The 23,655-nt window shown below is 33.1% G+C and overlaps 5 protein-coding genes across 6 annotated transcripts; 4 read left to right on the top strand and 1 right to left on the bottom strand.

Moving 5' to 3' along the window:
- Positions 1 to 698: 698 nt before the first annotated feature.
- Positions 699 to 1,721, bottom strand: LOC133307802 (guanine nucleotide-binding protein subunit gamma 2-like). Its single transcript, XM_061508363.1, has 4 exons — positions 1,392 to 1,721; positions 1,200 to 1,252; positions 1,038 to 1,082; positions 699 to 881 (listed from the first exon to the last, which is right to left on the bottom strand). Exons 1-4 carry the CDS (start codon positions 1,569 to 1,571, stop codon positions 800 to 802), a joined length of 360 nt encoding a protein of 119 aa, XP_061364347.1. The 5' UTR covers positions 1,572 to 1,721; the 3' UTR covers positions 699 to 799.
- Positions 1,722 to 7,555: 5,834 nt separating this feature from the next.
- On the top strand, positions 7,556 to 10,257 carry LOC133307790 (uncharacterized). The gene is made up of 5 exons (XM_061508348.1): positions 7,556 to 8,031; positions 8,155 to 8,385; positions 8,756 to 8,824; positions 9,327 to 9,519; positions 9,727 to 10,257. Exons 1-5 carry the CDS (start codon positions 7,660 to 7,662, stop codon positions 10,137 to 10,139), a joined length of 1,278 nt encoding a protein of 425 aa, XP_061364332.1. The 5' UTR covers positions 7,556 to 7,659; the 3' UTR covers positions 10,140 to 10,257.
- Positions 10,258 to 11,763: 1,506 nt separating this feature from the next.
- LOC133307793 (uncharacterized) lies at positions 11,764 to 16,485 on the top strand. 2 transcript variants are annotated; one of them, XM_061508352.1, is made up of 8 exons: positions 11,764 to 11,890; positions 11,991 to 12,081; positions 12,348 to 12,578; positions 13,117 to 13,225; positions 13,758 to 13,803; positions 14,433 to 14,518; positions 14,963 to 15,021; positions 16,169 to 16,485. In XM_061508352.1, the coding sequence occupies exons 1-8, from the start codon at positions 11,887 to 11,889 to the stop codon at positions 16,278 to 16,280; spliced, it is 738 nt and encodes a 245-aa protein (XP_061364336.1). In that variant the 5' UTR covers positions 11,764 to 11,886; the 3' UTR covers positions 16,281 to 16,485. The 2 variants fall into 2 exon arrangements, with proteins under 2 accessions (XP_061364336.1, XP_061364335.1); XM_061508351.1 differs by having other exon boundaries at positions 14,948 to 15,021.
- Positions 16,486 to 17,272: 787 nt separating this feature from the next.
- LOC133307781 (uncharacterized) lies at positions 17,273 to 18,566 on the top strand. Its single transcript, XM_061508332.1, has 3 exons — positions 17,273 to 17,482; positions 17,571 to 17,826; positions 17,917 to 18,566. The coding sequence occupies exons 1-3, from the start codon at positions 17,273 to 17,275 to the stop codon at positions 18,564 to 18,566; spliced, it is 1,116 nt and encodes a 371-aa protein (XP_061364316.1).
- Positions 18,567 to 18,714: 148 nt separating this feature from the next.
- LOC133307780 (uncharacterized) lies at positions 18,715 to 19,742 on the top strand. Its single transcript, XM_061508330.1, has 2 exons — positions 18,715 to 18,868; positions 19,027 to 19,742. The coding sequence occupies exons 1-2, from the start codon at positions 18,715 to 18,717 to the stop codon at positions 19,740 to 19,742; spliced, it is 870 nt and encodes a 289-aa protein (XP_061364314.1).
- The last annotated feature ends 3,913 nt before the right edge of the window (positions 19,743 to 23,655 follow it).

Below are 23,655 nucleotides of genomic sequence, written 5' to 3'. Positions count from 1 at the left end.
GATTTTTATTTTAATAAACAACAAACTAACGTAGTTAATTATATATACATTTTCACTTCTAACTCAAACCTTTGTGTAAATACAATTATTCATTGTTGTATTGTCATATCATTTGATAATTTTGATATCTTATATAATTATTAATATAGTCAAATTCAGTAAACGAGATACTAACACAATATTATATAATACTAACATTTATTTTACAATAACCATGAATCAAAATTAAACTCTAATAAAAATATCCAATAAAGAGCTAAAGCGTGCGTTTGACCCTTAAATATCCAATATCCAATAACCATGAATCATATATATGTGCCCTTGCATATCATTATATAACTATTTGTATATATCCGGTTTTGACCCTCTTATCATACAAAATTCTTTACTCTGCCTCTTATTATAAACTTAAATAGCACCTGACTGATGATTAAGAATGTGTATTCTTTTCCTTAATTCTTCGAGTTAAAACGTGCGGAATAATCATCTTATTCATTGTTTTAGCACAAAAGTAGCAATAAGAAATAAACGGTAGGCTAGTCCCTAAAAATAAAACAGAAGAATTATCAAGTAAAATAATAAAATACTTAAGTAGGAATTTTGATTCTTTTATCATAATGTCTTCTTTGTTTTTTCGGGAAAGGAAAAGGTAGCCTTCAAAACAACTGAAAGAAAATTTAATTCATTTTATCTCCAGAATACATTACAATGTCCCTTTTGTTTTTATCTCTTGCAGAGGGAAATATTCAATTGTGTTCACAAATCAAACAAAAAAGTATATAAATATAAAACAAAATTTCTAAATCCAGCGTTTATGATTTCGAGAGTTGGGTGCACCTCCGAACCATCGATCCCAACCAGCATCGACCGAACCTTTGGTCCTGCAAACATGTTACATGTCATCAATTTATATCCTTTCTTTTTCTATTTGGTCAAGAATAATATATACTTTCTTTATAGTATTAAAAAACACACACAAATTAACACAACATTAGATCATTAAATATAAAAGTCATGGCATCAAGATGATATCTTACAACGGAAGAAGTGGATCAGGAATGGATTCAACGCTTGAAATGACACTGCAAGAGCACAATGAATGGAAAATCAATTTAGATGATTAAAACTAATGAACATAAACACTATTGTTAATGAACAAAATAAAATAAAATGTAATTGTCTTATTTTGCTTTGCTTACTCCTTGCAAACAGTGGAGGATTCACCTATTGTTTCAAGTTGTGTTAATTCTTCCTGCACCATCACAGATTCATAATCAAATTCTTCTTCTATTTACACATATGATTCAAATTAAACAAAATAAAATCGATCACCTAATTGATACAAAATGAGAGAAATGATATAAAGGGTAACAAAAGCCAAAAGGGTTGACCTGCATAATAGTGATTTCGTTATTGAGGTGAGTTATGGCAGCTTGCAACCTATGCTTCCCAAAGAAAGCAGGGAAAGACCCAGTTGCAACTTGATTCAGGGAATGATGACCCTTTTCTCTCCCTTCTGTGTAATCCTCTGATACTCTTCCATTTTCTGCTGATGGTTGCTGCCCCTCCATGGCCACCCCACCACTTTGTTACAAAGAAAGCTAAGTCTATTATCAAACTCACAAACCAAACCCCATATTGCAATTGGAAGGAAGGAAGAAAAAGTGTTGAGGTCAAAAAAGGAGGGAGGAACATGACTTAAAGAGAGGGAGAGGACCAAAGGGATTAATTAAATAACCAAATGATACGAACAAGTGGAGGGTTGGGGGGGTTTGATTATGGATTATCTCTGAGAATTAGTGTACACTAATTTATTGCAGAAAAAGGTCATGTTGTTAATTAAATTGTTAATATTATACGGAGAAGATTATATTTATTATTATTTTAGTTTTTTTATTAGCTGGTTGGTTATTACTGGGTCAATTTAAAATTAATGATATTTGATTTTTTTTTTTTTAATTTCAAATTAATTCAACAATAATCAATCAGGTAGTAAATATAGTAAGACTAAAATGATAATAAATATAATCGTCTCTATATTATATTGGTGGGTAAAAAAAGAAAAAAAAAGAATGCAAACAGAATTATTTTCATCAATTACAACCACGTAATAGTTGATATAATAACAAATTTTTTTTTTTTTAAAGTATAACATTTTAGACGTACTTAAAGTTAAAATGAAGTAGCTGCCTAAATTGTGAGATTTGGACAGCAGTGCTGGCAACAGCTAGCCATAAGGACATGGCATGTGAAAACCCGATAAGAAGAAAACGTGACACGACTGGATTTTAAAAGGGTGGCTCCTTTTCTCTCTCTCTCTCTCTGTCTCTCTCCCTTCATTTAAATTCTTCAGCTTCCAATTGCAGACTTTACTAGACTTTAAATAGTTGTTCTATATTGGGTTGACAATACAATAAAACCTAGTAAGAAATGCTACATACGCAACATAACATGACTCAAATGTGAGCTTTAGCTTTTTTCACGTCACACTACTACTTACTTAACATACCATTTTATTCAGAACAATTTCAAGAATTAATTATTAAAGGACCAACATTGCATAAGATATTTCAATTAAGAAAATAGTTGAAAAAATAAATGTATTATACATATTTCGAAGTTGGACTCAATGTTCTCTCATATCGTAATTTCATAAAAAAAATTAGTGTCAAATTTGTTAAGAGAAAGGAAAAATGATTTTTTAATATATATAATTATTAAATCCTTTCAAGCCTTGTTGTTTAATAAACTATATAGCCATCCGTGTTTAAAAAAAAAAAAAAAAAATTCCCCTTTATTGAAATGAATATGCTTAAACTTCCTTCGCATCTTTCTATTTTAACTTGGACATATCTCTTAGGATTGAAGGGCCTAAGCTGAAGAGAAGGGCTAGAGCCCCTTCGTGGGCCAAGGATTATATTGTGTAGTTAGCCCAACAAGATAGTCGGGGGTGTTACAATTGCAGACAGAGAATATGGAAATATGAATTATCATTTGAGTAAGAATGAATCAAGTGTATTTTAAGTTACACTGTTCACACATATATATAGTGTGAACTTAACAGTAATGCTGAGCAACAGAAAACGACTAACTAACTTCCTAACTAAACTAACTAACCGATACTTAACACCCCCTCAAGTTGGGAGGTAAATGTCATGAAGTTCCAACTTGGACAACAAAGCATGGAATGAAGCTGGATGAAAAGCTTTTGTGAAAGTATCCGCGAGTTGCTGCTTGGTTGAAATTGGAAGTAAATGAATCAAACCTTGGACAATTTTTCTCACAGGTGAGATGACAGTCAAGCTCTATATGCTTGCTTCTTTCATGAAATGTGGGATTGTGAGCCAAATGTATGGTTGCTTGATTGTCACATTATATTTTGGTTGGACCATTAACGGCAACACATAGGTCATGAAGAAGATATGTAAGCCATTGTACTTCACAGGTCAAAGTTGCTAATGCTCGATACTCTGCCTATGTTGATGAGCGACTGATTGTGGTTTGTTTCTTAGATTTCCAAGAAATCAACGATGATCCAAGGAACACACAAAAGCCTGTAGTGGAACGACGAGTATCTGGGCATGTGGCCCAATCAGCATCCGTGAATCCTGTGAGGGCAAGTGAGTTCTGAGAAGGAAAGAAGAGCCCTTTTCTTGGAGATCCCTTGAGGTATCTCAACACTCGAAGAGCAGCATTAAAATGAAACTTCATAGGCTGCGCTATAAACTGGCTCAGTTGTTGTACAACAAAAGAAATATCAGGTCTGATGTTTGTTAGATACAAGAGACGTCCAACAAGGCGACGATAGGCTGCAGCATCATGGCAAGGCTCTCCTTGGTTTTGAGATAAACGAAGTGTGGCTTCCATTGGGGTAGAAACAGGTTTTGCTCCAATCACACCACTATCAGTCAACAATTCAAGTGTATATTTTCTCTTATTTAAGATTATGCCTCGTTGAGAACGAGCAATCTCAAATCCTAAGAAGAAATGAAAAGGACCTAAGTCCTTGATCTTGAAAAGCTTATCAAGATGTTGTTTGACAGGTTGTATCTCGATCATGTTGTTACTAGCTAGGACCATGTCATCAACATACACCAGAAGTGCAGTGAAAGAATCATGAGTAGCTTTGGTGAATAGAGAATGGTCTGCATTTGATTGAGTGTATCCAAGAGAAATGAGTTCTGTGGTCAGTCTCATGTTCCATTCTCTACTCGCTTGCTTAAGTCCATAGAGGGACTTTTGAAGCTTGCAAACTTGCTGGGGATTTGGTGCAGAAACTCCTTCAGGTACAGACATGTAAACATCTTCAGTAAGATTGCCATGAAGAAAGGCAATATTGATGTCAAGTTGCTCCAAAAACCAAATTTAAGATGTTGCAATAGCTAGAAGAAGCCCAATGGTGGTGAGTTTGGCAACTGGTGAGAAGGTTTCAAAATAATCTACTCCCTCCAATTGATTATAGCCTTTTGCCACAAGTCTTGCTTTGTAGCGAGAAATTGTCCCATTTGAATTGTGTTTTATTTTGTACACCTATTTTGAACCAATTGGTTTCTTACCTTTGGGTAGATACGCAAAAATCCATGTATTGTTACTGTTGAGAGCATTGATTTCTTCCCTCATAGCAGCAACCCATTCAATGGATTGAGCTGCCTGTTTATATGTATGTGGCTCAATTGAAGAGCTGATATTATTATAGAATGTGGAATATGCAACAGAAACACGATTGTAGGACATAACAAAGGAGATAGGATAGAGACAAGTACCAGAATTTTGATGAGGTGAAGTAGCATGACATCCAGTGATTAAGTTGCAATGGTAGTCCTGAAGGTGTTTAGGTTGAACTTTTACACGAGTAGATCTCCTTGGAAGAGGAGGAATTGATGTATTGTCCAAGGATACATGAGTGTCAGAATCCAAAGAAGTTGATATATAGGAGTTGTCTGAAACAAGATTTTCTGAAACTGGAATCTAATGCTCAACATTAGTGACATCTTTAGGAACAGATTGGTCAGGTTCAATATGCCCTTGTCATGGAGGCATATCATACAATGTAGAAGAATCAACAGTGAGAGGCCAAGGGAAGTCTTGCTTGGATTGTTTGACTCTTGCTATTTTCTAAGGTTCTTTCTAATGGCGGATCAGAGCCCTGACAATCAAGAATCAGTAGCAGATCAGAATTTGAACTTAAGCACAGCCTCAAGAAATGCATCAAACGTTTTTTATGCTTCAAATACAGGTAGTCCTTATTTTTTACATCCTCATGATAATCCTTCTCTTGTATTAGTCTTAACACTCATGAATGGTAAGAACTACCATGGTTGGGCTAGAGCCATGAAAATGGCCTTAATTTCGAAGAACAAGCTATTGTCAACTCTTCACAAGCTATTGCCAAGGAAAGTTAGTTAGTTGTGTCGTTTTCTGTTGGATCTGGTACCTATATTGCTCCGTTCACAAAGAAAAGCTTGTTCTTCTTATCAACCGAGGATTCATACAGTCACTTCGCTGATCTGATTTTTATATATTAAAAATATATAAATATATATGCTATGTGAAAATTTTTAAAAAATCTAAAAAATCAAATCATCAATCATCAAAGATTAAAAATATACTTAACATAATTCAACAAATTACATCTACAAGTCAATATTATACAAGCCAATCAAGTATCAAAATATCAAAGTATATAACATATATTCTAATGAAGTTAATACAACGTTATATTATCAAACTCAGGTCATACTTGTCAATTTCTCAATTCACTATTGTTGCGAAACAATTTAAAAGTCTTAGTTTGCATTATTTTTTATCTGATATATTCTTGATATGAGAGTAAATACATCAGGGTCAGACACTGGCGGACCCAGCCATGGGCAAATGTCCGCAAGTGCCCACATAAAATTTTGGATTTTAGCTTCTTTTTTTGTGCTTTGTAGGTCTTTATTTGTCTCTTGATTCAATATTTATATTAGGAGTAAATATCTTTTTAAGTTTCTAATAAAAAACATGATCTTCACTTTAGTCCCTTATCACAAATTAGTCTCGAGGTCCCTAAGAAATTCGAAGTGGATCAATTTAGTTAAAATTGTGGTTCTTCACAAATTCAAAAAAGACCTACATTAGTCCCTCAAAAAGACTAAAATGAGTCCACTTTAAATTTCATAAGTACCAGGTAACTACTTTTTTTTATAATAGACTAAAGTGGGTACCGAATTTTTTGTTAGGGACCAAAAATGATATTTATTCTTATATTAGTTAGCAACGTAGCAACGTACAAAGATGATTAAAATAACGTAGCAACGCAAATTGATTAGAGAGAAAACTTATTCTTCCTCTCCTACCATGTACCCATTCTCACGCTCTCTTCATCCTTTGTTTCCTTTCTAGACGAGACCTTCACTGTGATTTTGCTTGCCTTCTGTACAAGTAGTGTTGACTTTTTTATTCACCACTATAAAATAGCATGATGATGTATGGATGTACTGGAGTATATTCACATATTTGTTTTGGAGGATTGGTAAGATTTAAGAGAAAAAAATGATTGGTCAAACTATTGCCTGCAGCTTGTTATGGAAGCAACTAGATTATGAGCGGGTTTAAGCGTTAATTTAAACTTTTTACAAAAAAAAATTCGGGGGCGCTGCCCCTGAACCCCCGCCACTAAATGTGCGGACATAAACAAATTTTCCTGGATCCGCCACTGGGGTCAGATAAAGAATAATACAATAATATTAGACATGTTCAAAGCAGAGAAACCAACAAAAAGAGAGAGTGAATTAGTGAAAAAAAGAACCACCGCAAGGGAGGAGAGTCGGCGATGCGACAAAGAGGGAAGATCGAATAGGCATAGCCATGGAGGAGAGGAAAGGAGGAGAAATCACCACGGTGGGAGCATATCTTTAGTGCTACTGGAGTATGTATTCATTTACTAAAAATAAAAAAAGGTAATGGTTTAGGGGAAAATAACCATACAAGGAAGGATAAAATGGTAAGAAAAATATATTATTTTTTCCAAATTGAGTAAATGATGCATTGAGTCTTCAATACTCCCATAGTACCGAAGATATTTCCCCTCGGTGGAGTGGAGGAGAGGAGGAGAAACTAATGAGGTGAATGAGATTTAAGTTAGCAGCAATTTTTTATATATATAAAATAACGTTTCTTGTGAATTAAAAAAAAATGTAGTGACCCTTTCTGACTCGGAGGTCACTGACCCAGTTTGGTTTCGGAGGGCAGAGAGAGTCAACGTGCATGCAGAGACTTTAATTGTTGACTCTAACTCTTAGAAAGAGGGGATCAAGGTTGACTTACCGGACAGGATTTTAAAACACTAATAAATCCATTATATTTATTATATATTTTTCAATAAATTAAATTTAATCGATTCCGACTAAATGAATAATTGGTGGGAGTTTGATATGATTGGCCAAACTTGAAAGAATTTATTTTCTTTGTTTGATATTATATTAATAAAAAATAAAAATACAGGTAAATAAACGTTAAATATAAATATATATTGCAATTATTCTAAAACACTATCTGTCTGTTACCGCGCCGAGTTTAGGTCTGGAATGGAGGAACATACACTAAACATATGAAGGTTAGGTTTGTAGCCGTTTGGTTCTTTCTGATAGTTTAGGACCAGAAGCATAAATCACGATAATGGCAATGATGTCCAAGATATCATCACTATTATTATCAGCATCGCCCAAACCTAAACTCATTTACCACAATTATTTTTCAAGTAGCAGCAGCAGCGTTGCCACCACTATCAGAAAACAGAAGAAGGTGAAAGCAGCAGCGTTGGCGAAGGAGAAGAGAAGGACCCGTTCCGACAAACAATTCGACAAGGACTCTATAATCGAGCGTTGCTACGGTGAAGATGGAGGAGAAACCTTCTCTCATACTCATACTCATACTCATACTCATATTCATATCCCTGTGATGCTTGCCGAAGTGTTGGACGTGTTCTCCAACTCCTCCTTAACCTCCTTCGTCGATTGCACCCTTGGTGCCGCCGGCCACTCCTCCGCCGTTAGTATCACTCTATCTATCTATCTATCTATCTATTATCAATCCATGCCTTTAATTTCTGCATTTTTTATTTTATTTTTTTTAATTTTTAAAAGTTATTGAATGAAATGAAAATAATAATAGGTGATTAGGTGTCATCCGGAGTTGAAGTATTTTGTTGGGATGGATGTTGATCCTGTGGCACATGAAATGGCTAAAGCTCGATTAAGTGGTTTCTCCTCTGGTGTTAAAGTGTTTACTGTGTTAAGGAATTTTAGACACATAAAGTCTGTACTTAGAGAAACTGGTGAGGAATACTTGGCTCCTGCTGCTGTTGATGCCATCTTAATGGACTTGGGAATGTCCTCCATGCAGGTTCATTTCATTTCTCAACTTTGTATTAACTTAACTTCCTTTTTTGTCCTCCATGTCATGGTTTTAAATTGCTATTCGGCTCTCAATCTCTCAAACCACAATATTGTGTTGTGGCCTCAATTTAAAGAATTTGACTACTTTAAAGTAAGGATTGCACTTTAGAGGGAAAAATGTGGAGTCATAAGGTTTCTCAACAGCTGAGATTGTGATAAAATACATGGATATGTATAACAAACAATAGTCAAACCAGGATGGTATCTATATCTAATCATATGGCACTAAAATTTGTCGTTGAGTATTTTGAATCTTTTAAAAGTCTTGATAAAAGAATTTTTTTTTTTTTTTTTTTTTTTTTATATTTTTGTTTTAGGTGGACGATCCTCAGAGAGGATTCAGTGTGCTTGGTGATGGACCCCTGGATATGCGTATGGATCCTCAGGTATATATGTATAGTTTCAGGCACTTTGGAGTTCTATTCAAAATTTTATGCTATTTTGAGAAAGAATAGATCGATGGTTGTAAATTGTTTTTAGTAGATTACATGCAATGTTTGTTGCTGACCCAATTGCAGGAGTGAAAACTGAAAAGTGCCGGGGATGGCATCAGATAAAAGTTGTTGCTTTTCTTTTTAGTCTCCTTGCTTAAATGAGATGGTTCAACCCAAGACAAACGTTGCTATTTCTAAAATACCTTTTGTAGATATATGGCCTGACTTATGAATCTATCTAAGCCATGCTGGAAATTTCTTTGATGGCTTTCTTCAAACCTTTCTTGTGAATGAAATGTTCCTATTTCCTTTTTCACCCCTACTAGAATGCTTTTTGAGTTTTTGGTTATTCAGGGAAACAAATTTCTTGTGGAATGATATTCTGTTGCCTGCTTGATACAGATTAATACATAATTTTTCTTTCCTATTGAACTGATGGACAGGCCTATGACAGGCAAGTCTTAAAGCAGAAGACATATTAAATACTTGGCCAGATTCTGAATTGGGCCGTATCCTAAGGGAGTATGGGGAAGAAAGTAATTGGCGTACACTGCAAAAGAAAATTGCCCAAGCCCGATTAAACGGTGGATTGCATTCCACTGGTGACTTGCTAGACCTTATTCGGCGTGTGACTCCTGCAATGAAAGGTAGGCCCTTGTCCAGTTCTGTTTCTGTTTGACTATAAGTATAATTTCTCATGCATGTCATTCATTCGTTGATTATTACATATGTTGTCTTTTCTTTACGTACTGTAACCTCTCATTTTCTTTCTCTCCAATGCCATTCCTGATCAGTCAATCTACAAAGTTTTTCATGAAAAAGGTGTGAACTAAATTTTAATTACATTGTAACAGGTGGAAGGCAAGGTTGGATAAAGACAGCAACCAGGGTGTTTCAAGCTCTGAGAATTGCTGTTAATGATGAACTGAAGACTCTTGAGGATTCCCTCTATTCTTGTTTTGATTGCCTTGCACCTGGGGGTAGGCTTGCTGTCATATCTTTTCACAGTCTTGAGGACAGAATTGTGAAGCAGACATTTCTTGATATAATTAAAGGGAGCAAAGATACGGGAGAAGAGGAGAGTTGCATTGGTGATTTGAGGAAAACGAGTGATGAAATTAAAGAAAAAGAAGCATGGATAAGACACGTTATACATGGATCAAATGGAACAATTCTCACAAAAAGACCAATCACGCCATCAGGAGAAGAAGAGAAATTGAACCGCCGAAGTAGAAGTGCAAAGCTCAGGGTTATTCAGAAGCTTTGAAGATAAAACATAAAAAATTGTTGTTTGGAGTAGAGCCCTTAGAAATCCTTGTATTCAAAAACTTGTCTGTACCTATTGCTGTCCTACAAATTCATCTTTAGAAAATATGTAATGCTCTATTCACAACTTTTCATTAAATGAAAAAGGTTGAATGCATTACTTTTTAAATTAAATAAATTACTTATTTTTAACTTTAGATTTATAGCAAATTATTGTCTTAAGATTTTAATTTTAGTGGTTCATCTACTTAAATTTTGAACATTTAGTAATATATATAAATATCTTTTAAAATTTTAATTATTACTATAGCACTAGTGTCATACGAGTTTACTTAAATGCTCTGAAGTGCTTGGTTGGAGAGAGAGAAAAAGAAGAGGAACATGTGTTGTTTTGGGGTTTACTATTATAAAGAGTTGAGGAATAGTTAAAGGGTATCTATTTTCTCCCATAAGAAAAATTTTCTGTAGGAGTTGATTTTTTAACAAATTCTTTCCTCTATTTCGGATGTTAAATATTTCTCAGAACATGAAGTGTGAATCAAACCCATGTTTGAATTGAAATTGAGATACTGATGCAAGTTCTTTCCTTCTGAATCAGGTAGATTCATATCTGAACGAGGGAAAAATTCATCTATATATGGATGAATTCATATTTAATTTATATTGATGCTTTATTACACTACCTTTTTTGCGTAGACCTTTACATATTTGTATTTTATATCATTGATATATTTCTCTTTCTTTCACCTCATCACCTTATTTATCTATATATTTTTATTGCTTTATGACTAGTAAGATTTTAAAATTATTCTTCTTTCTTCACCATGTCAACTGACAATGTTTGAAGAGAGAGAAAAACAAAACAGCTTTATTAGTATAACAAAGTCTTATTAGTCAGACTTTGTTAAAAATCGATTGATGGAGAAAAATTTTCTTATATGAAAGGAGAAATACATTTTGCCCTAATTAAAAGCTTTAAGTAGTGATTTGCTAAAATTAAAGCTTTAGCGGTAAATTTTTTTTTTTGGTACATAGCTTAAGCGGTAATTTATCTATGGTAATCATCCTCTCTTGTTACGCAAAATGAGTAACTTTGATAAATAAATAAAGAAAGAAAAGAAGGTACCCTATATTATGTTAAAAGTGGTTAATTATTTATGGGAGAATTATTTTTAATTTAAAAAGATATAACTTTGTGTCATTTTATTATATAATTGATATTTTTTATATTTTTTTTCTTTATAAAATTAAGAATAGAAAGAAAATGGAGAAGAGAGAATAGTAAAAATAACTAATTATGCACCAAAATAACATTATTTTATCTAAAATGGCACAAAAGTATATCCATCAAAATATCAAACATTTTTCCATTATTTTATTATTTTATGGAAAAAAATATGTGTCATTTTAAAAAATATAAAATTGTGTCATTTTAAAAAAGAGAAAGAAATAGATAAAGGAGGAGAAAGAATTGACAAAAAAAAGGTATGAGTCCCACCTTTTTGTGAGAATGAAATAATATAAGTTATGTCATTTCAAAGGATAAATATTTTTTCCATATTTTATATCAATTTTGTAAGATTAAATTTATATTTCCTACATGCAAATAAGAACACAATGGTTTCGGTTAGAGAGTTGCGAGTGGCAGTGACCTTTCCAAATTGATGAGAGAGAGAGAGATTAGATAAAACTCATCTGTGACTGTAATCTAATTGTTCCTTTTTCAACTACCAAACAAACAGAGATTAATGGGTGATTATGCTATGCTAACCCACACTTTCTTTTCCCTTTGAAGATTAATTTCCTATTCTGAGTTTTCTTTCGATTAATTGGTAGTGCTTTCGTTTTGCAGCAAAAACAATCGTGTTGAGTAACAAATGGTACGGACAGGGACAACACTGGCTCACACATTCATCCTCCACCACGCAGAATTTCATCCACCGGTGAGTTTATTTATTAGAACGGTTGTTTTAGTATTACTTGTGTTGTAGTAGTAACTAGCAACTGTTAATGCTTATGGATATATTAATCTGCATGATTTGCTTGTAGCACCTTTGTTTGTTTTTTTTTTTTTTTATCAAAGATGTTAGTTCAGCTTTTATTTTATTTTTTTTGTCCGTTTTTTCTGTTGAATTGTATGGCTCAAATCTTGTGAATTTGTGATCTTTGCTGAGAATTGTTACTTTAGGTCTTAAACTTGAATTTTTAGGAAGAAAGTCGACATCGTGGTGAATTCCTCGGATTCAAATGCAAAGAGAGCAAATTTATTTGCTGCAAAAAAGGAGAGAGTTAAGCTGCCAAAATATGATGATGATGATGATGATCTTGGAGGAAAGAAATATCACATCAGTGAATTTCTGAGTCACCCAAGTGGAATTGCAGCTGTGTTGAACACGAGCGCCTTGCAGTCATTTCAATCTCTTGATGCTAACACATACAGGTCTGCCACTGCCACCTCTTTTATTCTTTCTTGGTGGCTTGATGATAATGCAAAAGTTACGGTGCATAGCTAATTCATTTGCTATATTTGGCACTGGCAATACAGATGAACTTAACAGGCCTTGTGTTGAACTTTGCTCAAAAGGAAACTACCCAAAATTATTAGATTTTTGATAATTTCAAAGCATTTCTTGTTTGTGAAGAACATTCGTAGATAAGCAACTGATTTTCATGACTCCCTAAGAAAGTGGAGCTGTATCTTTAATTTTAGGTGCTCATACTGACATACTCTGAAAATGAAATAGTTCAGCTAATAAACTCAGTTGCACTTGCACCATATTGAATATAGGTTGAATGTACTAATCCTTATATTTGAAATGCAGTGACATCATATAAACAATGTTCTAGCACTCTTGGTTTTTAGAAAACAAGTACTTCCTTTGTCTGAATGCTTTCACTAACTTAGCAAATTTCTTATTGCACTTGTGATGTGGCAGAATCTGAATCTGAATTCATATAATTATTTCTTGTATGTGTAGGTGTGCTCTGCCTAAACTTCGATTTTTGAACTTTGAAGCTGCTCCGTTGCTGGATCTGCGAGTTACCTCAACAAATGAAGATTGCTTGGTTGAGATGATTTCTTGTAAGGTGTGCCCCCTCCAACTCAAAAATAATAAAACAAAATGTCTGGTATATTATCAAACGGCTCTAATTTAGTACTCACATGAGCCATAAGATGTAAGTGGAATCAATGACTAATGATGAATGTAAGACTTGTTAGACTTACACGGGAATCAATGTAAGTGGTTCTTACTTCTTAGACTTAACTAAATTTAGTGTATGAAGTCAATATTTTAATTAAGTGCAATTCAACAATTGGATTGCTTGAAATAATTTATTTTAAGGAGTTAACAGATAGCCATAGTGAAATTATGTAAAATTTTACACTGGGGTCAACAGATCTGTATGATAGAGGCAGTGAATGCTTGCATATACGAGTAAAGTTACTTAATTTTTAAGTCTTCATGCACTTTTCAAGAAATTTTAGTTAATAATATGCCTAAAGTATGCATATTAATTAATGCCCTAAGATTAAACATAAGATAAACCTTAGTTTGATTGGACATGCATTTTTTCAACATTCCTTTAGTCACTCATCCCATTTCATTTTTATTCGCAGTTTGAGGGTTCAGAAATTGTGGAACAGCAAAACAACCACTTTTCAGGTAATTACGGGTGTACTGTGTGCATAGTGTAGGATCACATTCATACCTTGTTTATAGGATATAAATTTTTCACTTTCTTAAATTGAATTATAAAAATGTATATTTATCATGAGCCTCCTTGTACAAGAAAACTGATCTGTCTTCTCTAAAAGAGAACAGTGTTTAATTCAGCCTATGGGAAGGATTTGGAAAAAAGATGCTACTCCTTATAGCATAGGCCCCCCATACCATCTTCTGGAATACCCCCCTCCACTGAAAATAATGGAAAGAACTTAATTTCAGATAAGGTGTAAAGAGAGAAAATTGTGAAAACATGATTGGGTTTTATGCAGTTGGACCAGATGCAAAACTATTTAGTAGGCCTCTTAATGAAAAGAACATTTGACTTTTATTCTCAATAATTGACTGATGGTTAAGGAGGCTTTAAAATGGATTTTATATAGATATCAGAAGAAATTTATTCAAGAACCCTTGATATTGTGTTCTTTCTATTAGCTAATCTTTAAACACAGTTTTCTGCTGAATTCAAGTTTATCTACATGTTTCATGTGACTTTTTTGGTGCTCTTTCATTGGTTTTTTAGAACTTTGCCACAGTAATGTTTATTAATTATTGCTATGGATTTGCAGCATTCATGGTAAATCACATGACATGGGGTGGTGCTGATGCTGAATCATTTTTAGAAGCTGATGTAAAGTTGAATCTCACACTTGAGGTTGGTCTTGTCCTCATAATGTATATAAATATTGCATATACTGTTATATTCATTCTTTTTTCTCTTTCTTGGGGGTAAAGAGTGGTAATCCTGTATGTTATGATGATTGAATTTGTATTCAAGGACCATGAACTGCCTTACTTGGATACCACCCTTATGTAAATTATTTAGTAGCCTCATGGGAAAGAAAGCCTGGGGATTCAGTTGTTTTTTACTATTATGAAGGTTCAGTTTCCAGTTTGTTTCTTTTCTAAGAAACTTATAAGTTGGCCTATTCCTCCGTAATCCTTACCAATTCAAGTTCTGTTGCTGCATATACATACGCCACAAGGTCAACATTTTTGAACGAAAATTATTACTATATTAACTGTAGTATTTCAGTGAGATATTACTGATTTTTGCATTTGCCTCACATCTTTAAAAAAAAAGATCTCTGTTTTGCAGATCTACACAAGCCCATTTACCATGATGCCTATTTCAGCTGTTGAGCGTCCTGGAAATTTGTGAGTTATCTAGTAAATAATCTTAATTTTATCCTTTTAGGTTGCGTACTCCACTTTTCACATGGTCAATTTCTCTAATGATATATTGTGACATAAAGTATTGCATGTTCTATTTAAAATTACTAACTATTGCTGACTATGTTATGTCTAATTGCTTTTAATATAGTCCTTCAAGTAAGGTCTTTTGTCCTTCATGGGCAAGTCGAAGATATATTACAATCACTGGGAGATAAAGAGAATGCCAGGAGTCAGGACAATAATATTACAGTTGACTATCGAGTTATTTATTATGGACTAAATTTAGGGAAAAGTCTTCCACCATTATTTTTCTCTGATTGATGGCTTAGCTTCTACTTCTTACTTTTTTCCACACAGTCTGCATGAAATCAAAGAAGTTTATTATCAACTAAACCTTTCTCCTAAATATTGCCCTTTCAGATCAGTTAAGTTGAATAAGCTTCCTAATTCAATGTTGACATTGCCAATTACAACATCAGATGCTGTATTATTAAATGTTGAGAAGGAATTCCTAGTGATTCTACAGGGTGTGCACAAAAGTTCTATTTTGTTATGGGTGATGTTCTGACATAAATGATAAATAAGAACGGAAAGTTTATGCAAGTTGATTGGAGTCATATTCAGCAATTAACTTATAGTAACTATGTGGTGTGCCCTCTAGGTTACAAACTTGTAGCCTTTTAGGAGAAACTTTATATAAATTGGATAGTGAATGGGAAATTACGGGTTGAGGTTTAGAAGACAAAAGAACTCCAAAATCTCTAGGGAGTAGGTGATATTTTCTTCCTTTCTACACTATGTGGCTGTGGGATATATTTTATATATGTAGCCTTTTGTGAGTTAAATCATATTGTTTCTTTCGGAGGGTTAATTTGTCAGATATGCAAAGTAACAAGACAACTCTGCGACGGTAATTTTTTCTTTTCTTCTTTCTTGTTTGTTGTTTCCTTGTGCTCAGATTATGTCTTTCTTGCAACTAACTTAATGTAAAGCGTATGAACAGAATGAGAATTTTTGCCAGCTTTTCATTGCTTCACTTTTCTACTCTTGGTGTGTATGATTCTACGAGAGTTTCAACATGCAACTTATTTATTCAGAAACTATAATATAGAAGTGTGGCTATGTACAGAATGATGCAAGCTTTGGTAGACAAGCTCGTGCCACTGCTACTTCAGCAGATGCTACAAGATTATGATGACTGGGTTCAAAAGCAACTGGACTCCCTAAATCAGGAATTCTAGTTACAGAAAATTACAAATTTTTTGGGTAGAGACAACAGAGAGGGAGGTAGAACTTTGATGTTTAGATGAAAAGAGGGAGAGGTGTATAAAAATGAATAGTGAGAATTGGATTTCTACGAGGTCTATGTTAAAAACTCTGTCCATGTGAGATTCCTCGTAATATTATTCTTATAAGTCATAGATTTAGTAAGGTGATATTATATCATTGAATTTTTTGGAGAGATATATATCATTGATTTTATATGAAGTTGAGAAGAAATACTATTATGATAATTTGTCTGTTAAAAATTTAGGGCTTATAAATCTCGTAAGAGATACGCTTGAAGAAAGAAATATTTATTATTATATAACGTGGCATTGTTTTCTAATTATATCATTAAATTACTACCTTAATAATTATTAATATAACAGGAAAAGGAAAAACGTCGTGACAAAATATAATTTTTAATTTCATTTATATATCCTAATTTTTTTTAGATGAACTTAAAGATGTACATTAGATATAGAGAAAAATTATGGGCATCTTTGAAGTCAGTTTTCAAAAATAATATTTTTATTTTCAGAATAAAAAAAATTCGTTTAATAAAACCTGTTTTGTAAAAAATAATAATTAATTAGAACTATGTTTTTTTTTTTTAAATCAAATTTAGATAACATATCTGGATTATTTTTATTTCCTGTTTTAATTTTTAACTTTTAAAACAAAAAAATATAAAAAATAACTGTTTATATAATTATTCTACAAAATAATTTAAAAAAAAAATCACAATTAGGCAGACCCTATGTTTCTCAATTTTGTTTTACTCCATGAGCAAGAGTTGTGCTTATATCTTGAGGAGCTTAGAGCTTGAAAACCCAATTAAGTCCTCTCCTAAATCAGCTATCCTAAGGTGGTGTTCAACGGAAAACAATTGGTTAGGCGTGTACCTGAACGTGCGCGAAAAAATTCCCTTATGCTAGATTTTTTACATCAATTTTTTTTTGAAGTTTCAATGGAGGAAGCGATTGTTACTAATAATAAGACTCTCTCAATGGCAAGAAAGAGTACCAAGAGAACAAAGAGTGGGGAGGAAATCCCTATGGAGATACGGATGCGGGAAGCAGTTAAGGAATACCAAGCTGGATCTTCGGTGAATTCTAAACAAAGATCCTTTGCTGAAGTTACGGGAGAGGAGAACGGGGTAGCAGGATACATTCCCCTGGTTAGCTGAGGAAGAAGCTCCAGATCTAGAACCTCTGGACCCAAGCTTGGGTGAGATAACAGAATGGGGCTTTCAAACGATAATTAAGGAGGATGGTTTAGTTGAAATAAGGAGTAATAGTGAAGCCAGAGCAAGGATGCATCAACGATGGAAGAATGCACTAATTGTAAAACTTATGGGCAAGAAGATCGGGGTGGGGTTCATTAAGAAAAAACTTGAGCTTCTTTGGGCTAAGGCTGGAAGCATTACGATGGCAGATCTTGGGAACGAATTCTTCTCAGTGAGGTTTAATAGCGTAGAAGACCTCAATCTAGCCAACACGGGTGGACCTTGGGTCATTCTAGGTCACTACCTTACTACTAGGAAATGAGAACCATGCTTTGATCCTGACAAAGCTAATATCCACAAAGTTGCAGCCTGGGTCCGTCTACCAGGTATTCCTCAAGAGCATTGTGAGTTTCCTTTCCTCAACCATCTGGAAACTGTGATTGGGAAAGTGCTCAAAGTAGATAGAACCACTTCTACAGGAGACAGAGCTCGTTTTGCTAGAGTGTTTATAGAGATTGACCTCTCTAAGCCACTGAGAGGTGAATATATTCTTGATGGGTGTAGGAAGAGAGTTGAATATGAAGGCCTTTTCTTGATTTGCCTCAAATGTGGAAGGTATGGGCACAACTCGAATTCATGTCCAAATTTTGTCAAACCTGCTTCCTCGACTAAACTTGAGAAGGCTCTTGAACAACCAGTGGAAAATCCTTGTCCACAAGGTGTAGGCCCTTGGATGGTGGTCCAACGCAGGAAGAAAGTCCAGCAAAACATCCAGAGAAAAGATTCTCATAACAGCAGGAATTTTGGAGAAGATATCTCCAATAAGAAAAACATGATGGGTCAAAGGAAATCTCTAGAAGTTATCCCTGAAAAGCTTCCTGAATCTGTCATTTCTATGACTAAGGTGAATAAGGAGAATGAAGCTTTGAAGAATAAAAATCAGTCCCTTGTCTTGGGGATGAAGTTCACTACAGTAGCTTCCAATCATGCCAGGAAACAAGCCTCTTATGCCAGTAACCAAAAAACCATCTTCTAAGAATCCAAATGCTAAAGGCAAGGGAGTTGTCCATCTTACTCCCTCTAACATTGCCTCAGGCAGTAGCTCAAATTTGTAGAAGGCCAATCTGAGCTCTCCCCAGCTTCCTACTGAGCAGCAGAAAGGAAAGCTATGGGGTGACTTGATTATGGTTGTAGAAAATTCCACGAAAGAGGGTAGTTCTGATCAACTCAGTAAGAATATTTCTACTGATAATTTGGTCTATGATGTTATTGCGGTAGCACCTGACCCACCTGATCAAGACATGAGAGAGGAGCCAAAGATGGGAGAAGTCCAATCAGGTATGTAAGTTGAATTATCTTTGTGTAATTCAATGAACAACTCTATGAATGTTGAGTGTGGATTAGTATGTGGTAAAGATAATTCTGAAATAATGGAACCATTTGTTGAACATCAAGATTTAAGTAGCAAGAACTTTGCAATCTTACAAACAACCCAGACATCCTTATGAATATCCTTACTTGGAACTGTAGAGGTGTTGCAAAAAAGCAATTTAAGAGTACCTTTAACATATTTCGTAGAAAGCATAATGTTGGAGTGGCTGCTATTTTAGAACCTAGAGTAAGTGGAAATAAAGCTACTAGTATAATTCGTAGCTTGGGTTTTTCTAATCATATAATTGTTGATGCTCATGGCTTTGCTGGTGGCATTTGGGTAGTTTGGAATAACAAAGAAGTAAAGATTTCTCTTCTTGTTAAACATGACCAGTTTACTCATTGTTGGGTTGAATTTCCTGAAATGAAGGGGTTTTTTGGGACAGCTGTGTATGCTAATCCTCAGGAAGATAAACATCAAGTACTTTGGGAAGAGTTAAAGCATATTGGCAGAAATATGAATGATCCTTGTTTGTTATATGGGGACTTCAATGAAATAGCTCTGGCTTCAGAGAAAAGAGGAGGAGGGCCTCTGGATGTGAATAGGTGCAATCGGTTTGCCAATGTCCTAAATGTTTGTGGGGTGATAGATTTGGGGGGAGGAGGTAGCAGATTCACTTGGAAAGGTCCAAAATTCCTTCACTTAGATAGGTTGTACAAAAGACTGGACATAGAAGTTGTTAATGATGACTGGAGAGATACTTTTGAGGAAGCTGATGTATTAGTCCTTCCTAGACTGTTCTCTGATCATTGTCTAATTCTGATTAGAATGGTTAAATAAGATACTTGTTGGAGGGAGAGGCCATTTAGATTCTTGGCTACTTGGCAGAATGATGCCAGATTTCACTCATTCCTTAAAGCAAGTTGGAATCCATCTGCTGGTTTGTTGGATAGTTTAAATTCTCTTGTTCCTCTGTTAAAGGATTGGAATAAGAATATATTTGGGTTTACTCATCATAGAAAAAATAGTTATAGCTCGAATGGAGGGTATACAAAGGCAGCTAAGTTTTAGAAATAGCTACCAACTTGAAAATTAGAAGCTAAACTGAGGAAAGAGCTCTCTGATATCCTTGATCAAGAGGAGCAAATCTGGTACAAAAGTCTAGGGGTGATTGGATAAGAGATGGTGACAGAAATACTAGTTTTTATCACACTAGTACTGTAATCAGTAGAAAAAGAAATAAAATCATAAAGCTCCAGGATGATAATGGTCATTGGGTAACTGGAGAGGAGGAGCTAATTGCTCTAGCAAGGGGATTCTTCCAAAATATGTTTAAGGAAAGTACTGAAGACTCAATTTGGTTGCATACCAATAATTCTTGGCCTGCTATTAGGGAGGACCAAATTGGTAATTTGTCTTTGGATATTTCTCCTGAGGAAGTGAACAGGGCTTTTTTCCAAATGCCTTTGTTGAGATCCCCTGGAGCATATGGATTTCCAGCCTTGTTTTATCAAAGAAATTGGGAGATTCTCAAGACTCAAATCTACAGCAGTTTTATCTAGAACATCCAAATCAGATAGGTGAGTTAAACCATACTCTTATTGTTCTAGTTCCCAAAGTTGAAAGACCTTGTTTGATGAAGCAATTCAAGCCAATAGCCCTTTGTAATTCTGTTTACAAGGGGCTTAGCAAAATTCTTGCTAACAAAATTAAACCTCTTCTTGAAGAGCTTGTTTCTCCAAATCAGGTCAGTTTTGTGCCTAAGAGACATATTCAGGACAATATCATAATTGTTCAAAGAACTCATCCATTCTATTTGAAACGTTTACACATATTCAGGTCAATTTTATATTGATTATACACATATATTTGAAACGTTTACGTTAAATATATTTTTATATAAATACTTGTACGGGTTTGTTTCTCTTTTTGTATAATTTTTTAAGTTAAATTTTTAATTTATTTTCTTTTAAAGTATAAATAAGTCATTGTTATTTTTTTGCAGTTGAATTTAAATTTTCAATTATTTGTTATCAACTCTGCATATATTTTTACATTTAATCTATAATTTTAAATTATATTTAAATTAATTATATTTTTTTCCTAATGTAGAAACATTAAATGCTGAACTCTTTTCCTACCCATCAAATTCAAAATTCAAATTTAAATAGTTTGAATTTTAAATACTAAATATTTTTCCACTTAATAGACATACTAATAAACAGTTAAACACTATTAATAGGTTTAACAATTCTTCAAGTAGAAAGTAGTGAGAAACATTAAAATAGTCTGTAAAATATTTATTGGCTAAAATATTTTTACGATGCAAGAGTTGGATTTTCATTGAATAATTATTCATTTTTAAAGTGACTAAATTTTTATAATTAATTTTTTACAGAATGATAGATGTCATTTTTTATTCAAATAAATTTTTTGAAATTTTTTGTATTGTTTTTTGGTATCCAATTATTTTATATTAAATATAGATATATTTTGAAAAACTAATTTTTATCTTTTAATTTATAATTTTTATATTGGTTATACATATATATTTAAAACGGTTATGTTAAAAAAATACTTGTACGAATTTTTTTTCTTTTTGTATTATTTTTTTAAGTTAAAATTTTAATTTATTTATTTTAAAGTATAAATAAGTCATTATTTTTTTCAGTTAAATTTCAAATTTAAATTATTTTTTATTAACTCTACATATTTTTTATCATTTTAAATATTTTTTAATTTAATCTATAATTTTATACTATATTAAAATCTATTATATACAAAATTAAATTTTTAGTGATTAAAAATAGTGATTAAATTTTTATAATTTGTTTTTTATAGAATGATAGATGTTATTTTTTATTTAAATTAAAATTTTAAATTCTTTGTATTTTTTTGTATTAATTATACGTATTTTTTATCTTTTATTTTATAATTTTTATATTGGGTATACATATATGTTTAAAATGTTCATGTTAAAAAAACTTAATAAAAAATACTTGTACGAATTTTTGTAAGGAGCATCAATGATTTCGTGATATGGACTGGAATAATTTATTAAGGATAACATCTGATATGCGCTTAGCATATAAGGAAATCTGAGCCAAAAAAGAGAAAGAATGTTGATGAAATCTTGAGAAAAAGAGCAAGAATCACTGTTAATTTGTCAAAATCTTAATCAAGGATTGAATACTGATTTTATGCTAATTTTGTAGGAAAAAGCAAACAAACGGGGCAATTTTGGAAAAGGAAAAGATTTAAAAATAAAGTGTGGATATTCAGCAATTAGATCTCTTTCCAAATTAGAGATAAGATTACAAAGAGATGCGAAAAAGATATGATCAAGATCGCGACAGATTCCATAAAGATTTGATGAAGATTTATTCAGAAAAGATATGGAATTAAAGCGGAAACAAATCTAGATGATTTATGAGAAGATTGAATCAAGATACAATAAAGATTTGAAATTCTAATTTATCAATCAAATCTCCAAGATTTTTACATGAAAAAGGAAACAAAGTTTAAATCAAATACAAATCTTGGATGGACTCCAAGGAAGATTAGATGATGGGCCCAATTCCCGTGGCTATAAATAAGGAGCTTGGGAGCACAACCAAGTAACCAATTAACAACTCGGAGCAAGCAGAGGGTGACTGAAGATCAAGATTTCTTCTCCATTCTTTCCAGTAATTATAGTTTTTATGCTTTCTTTTGAATATTTGTTTATGTCAGATATGACTATGTCTGGCTAAGTTCTTTTATTGTAGTTAGGGTCACAAACCCTATGTGAACCCTTGTTATGACGGATTGATTTAAATTATTTTACTCGTTTATATAAATTTCTTTATCTTACCTTGTTCGTATTTGATATTTTCTTTATTAAACCTGATCAATTTGATAGTTGAAAATAGTTTGAGGGTTAGAACCTTAAATAGGGATATTGGGGTTTCTGATCTTGAAATGAGATAAGATAACTATTGGTATGCATACTAGGGATAGATGTATATTTAATTGCAGATGTTGGAATTATTGTGTTCATTGCTTAATTCTCATGAGGGGTTACTAAGGGATTAGGATTCTAAGTGAGGTTAAAGGGTTAAGTTACCAAGGGATTGGGATTTAATTATTAATATATTGAGATCATAATTATCTGAGAAATTATATAAATAAGTATTTTGTATCAATCCAAAGTAATAAGTGGGGATCATAGGGAGAGTGTTCCCTAACTGCAATTCTTTCTCATATTTTCAAAACCAACTCCATTATTATTCTTCTTTTCATTCTTGAAAATACAAAAACTCAAAAATAAGTCTTTACTTTTATGGTTACTAAGATTCAATTTAATTTTCCCAACAAGAGATCAAGTTTTTCAACTTAAAGTGACTGATTATTTTAGTACTTGGTTTTCAATCCCTGAGGAGACGATCTTTCTTACTACTTTACTACTTATGCGAAACGGTATACTTGCCGGATAGCATCAACATCTATCTACTTTTGCCTATAAGAATAATGATGCCACGTATGTCTAATATTTTTCTAGTGAATAATGCAATTGAGCTTACCAAATTGGATGGTCAATGGTTATTGAATATATAGTCATTCATACTTACAGTCATTGTTGTAAAAAACTAGTGTAAAAACGTAAAAATTTACGTTTTTACGTTTTTACTATAGTGGTGAATGTTAAAACGTAAGTAAAAATTGTCATTGGTAAAAACTGGTAAAAACGTCGTGTAAAAACGATAAAAACTTA

Source organism: Gastrolobium bilobum, unplaced genomic scaffold (genome assembly GCF_033153095.1).
Source record: "Gastrolobium bilobum isolate Gb01-03AN ecotype WA unplaced genomic scaffold, APGP_CSIRO_Gbil_v1 utg2535, whole genome shotgun sequence".
NCBI classification, from domain to species: domain Eukaryota; kingdom Viridiplantae; phylum Streptophyta; class Magnoliopsida; order Fabales; family Fabaceae; genus Gastrolobium; species Gastrolobium bilobum.
The sequence above is the reverse complement of the archived record's forward strand: the minus strand, read 5'-3'. Positions and strand labels throughout refer to the sequence as shown.

Coding starts and splice junctions, on each gene's coding strand:
- LOC133307802 (XM_061508363.1), bottom strand. CDS start 1,571: ATGGAGGGGCAGCAACCATCAGCAGAAAATGGAAGAGTATCAGAGGAT. Junction 1,253..1,391: donor ACGAAATCACTATTATGCAG/GTCAACCCTTTT, acceptor GTGATGGTGCAG/GAAGAATTAACACAACTTGA. Junction 882..1,037: donor CCTGATCCACTTCTTCCGTT/GTAAGATATCAT, acceptor ACATGTTTGCAG/GACCAAAGGTTCGGTCGATG.
- LOC133307790 (XM_061508348.1), top strand. CDS start 7,660: ATGGCAATGATGTCCAAGATATCATCACTATTATTATCAGCATCGCCC. Junction 8,825..9,326: donor ATATGCGTATGGATCCTCAG/GTATATATGTAT, acceptor GGCCTATGACAG/GCAAGTCTTAAAGCAGAAGA. Junction 9,520..9,726: donor TGTGACTCCTGCAATGAAAG/GTAGGCCCTTGT, acceptor ACATTGTAACAG/GTGGAAGGCAAGGTTGGATA.
- LOC133307793 (XM_061508351.1), top strand. Junction 12,082..12,347: donor ACGCAGAATTTCATCCACCG/GTGAGTTTATTT, acceptor TTGAATTTTTAG/GAAGAAAGTCGACATCGTGG. Junction 13,804..14,432: donor GCAAAACAACCACTTTTCAG/GTAATTACGGGT, acceptor ATGGATTTGCAG/CATTCATGGTAAATCACATG.
- LOC133307781 (XM_061508332.1), top strand. CDS start 17,273: ATGGAGGAAGCGATTGTTACTAATAATAAGACTCTCTCAATGGCAAGA. Junction 17,483..17,570: donor TAGCAGGATACATTCCCCTG/GTTAGCTGAGGA, acceptor ACGATAATTAAG/GAGGATGGTTTAGTTGAAAT. Junction 17,827..17,916: donor TGGACCTTGGGTCATTCTAG/GTCACTACCTTA, acceptor TCCGTCTACCAG/GTATTCCTCAAGAGCATTGT.
- LOC133307780 (XM_061508330.1), top strand. CDS start 18,715: ATGGTTGTAGAAAATTCCACGAAAGAGGGTAGTTCTGATCAACTCAGT. Junction 18,869..19,026: donor GATGGGAGAAGTCCAATCAG/GTATGTAAGTTG, acceptor CAAACAACCCAG/ACATCCTTATGAATATCCTT.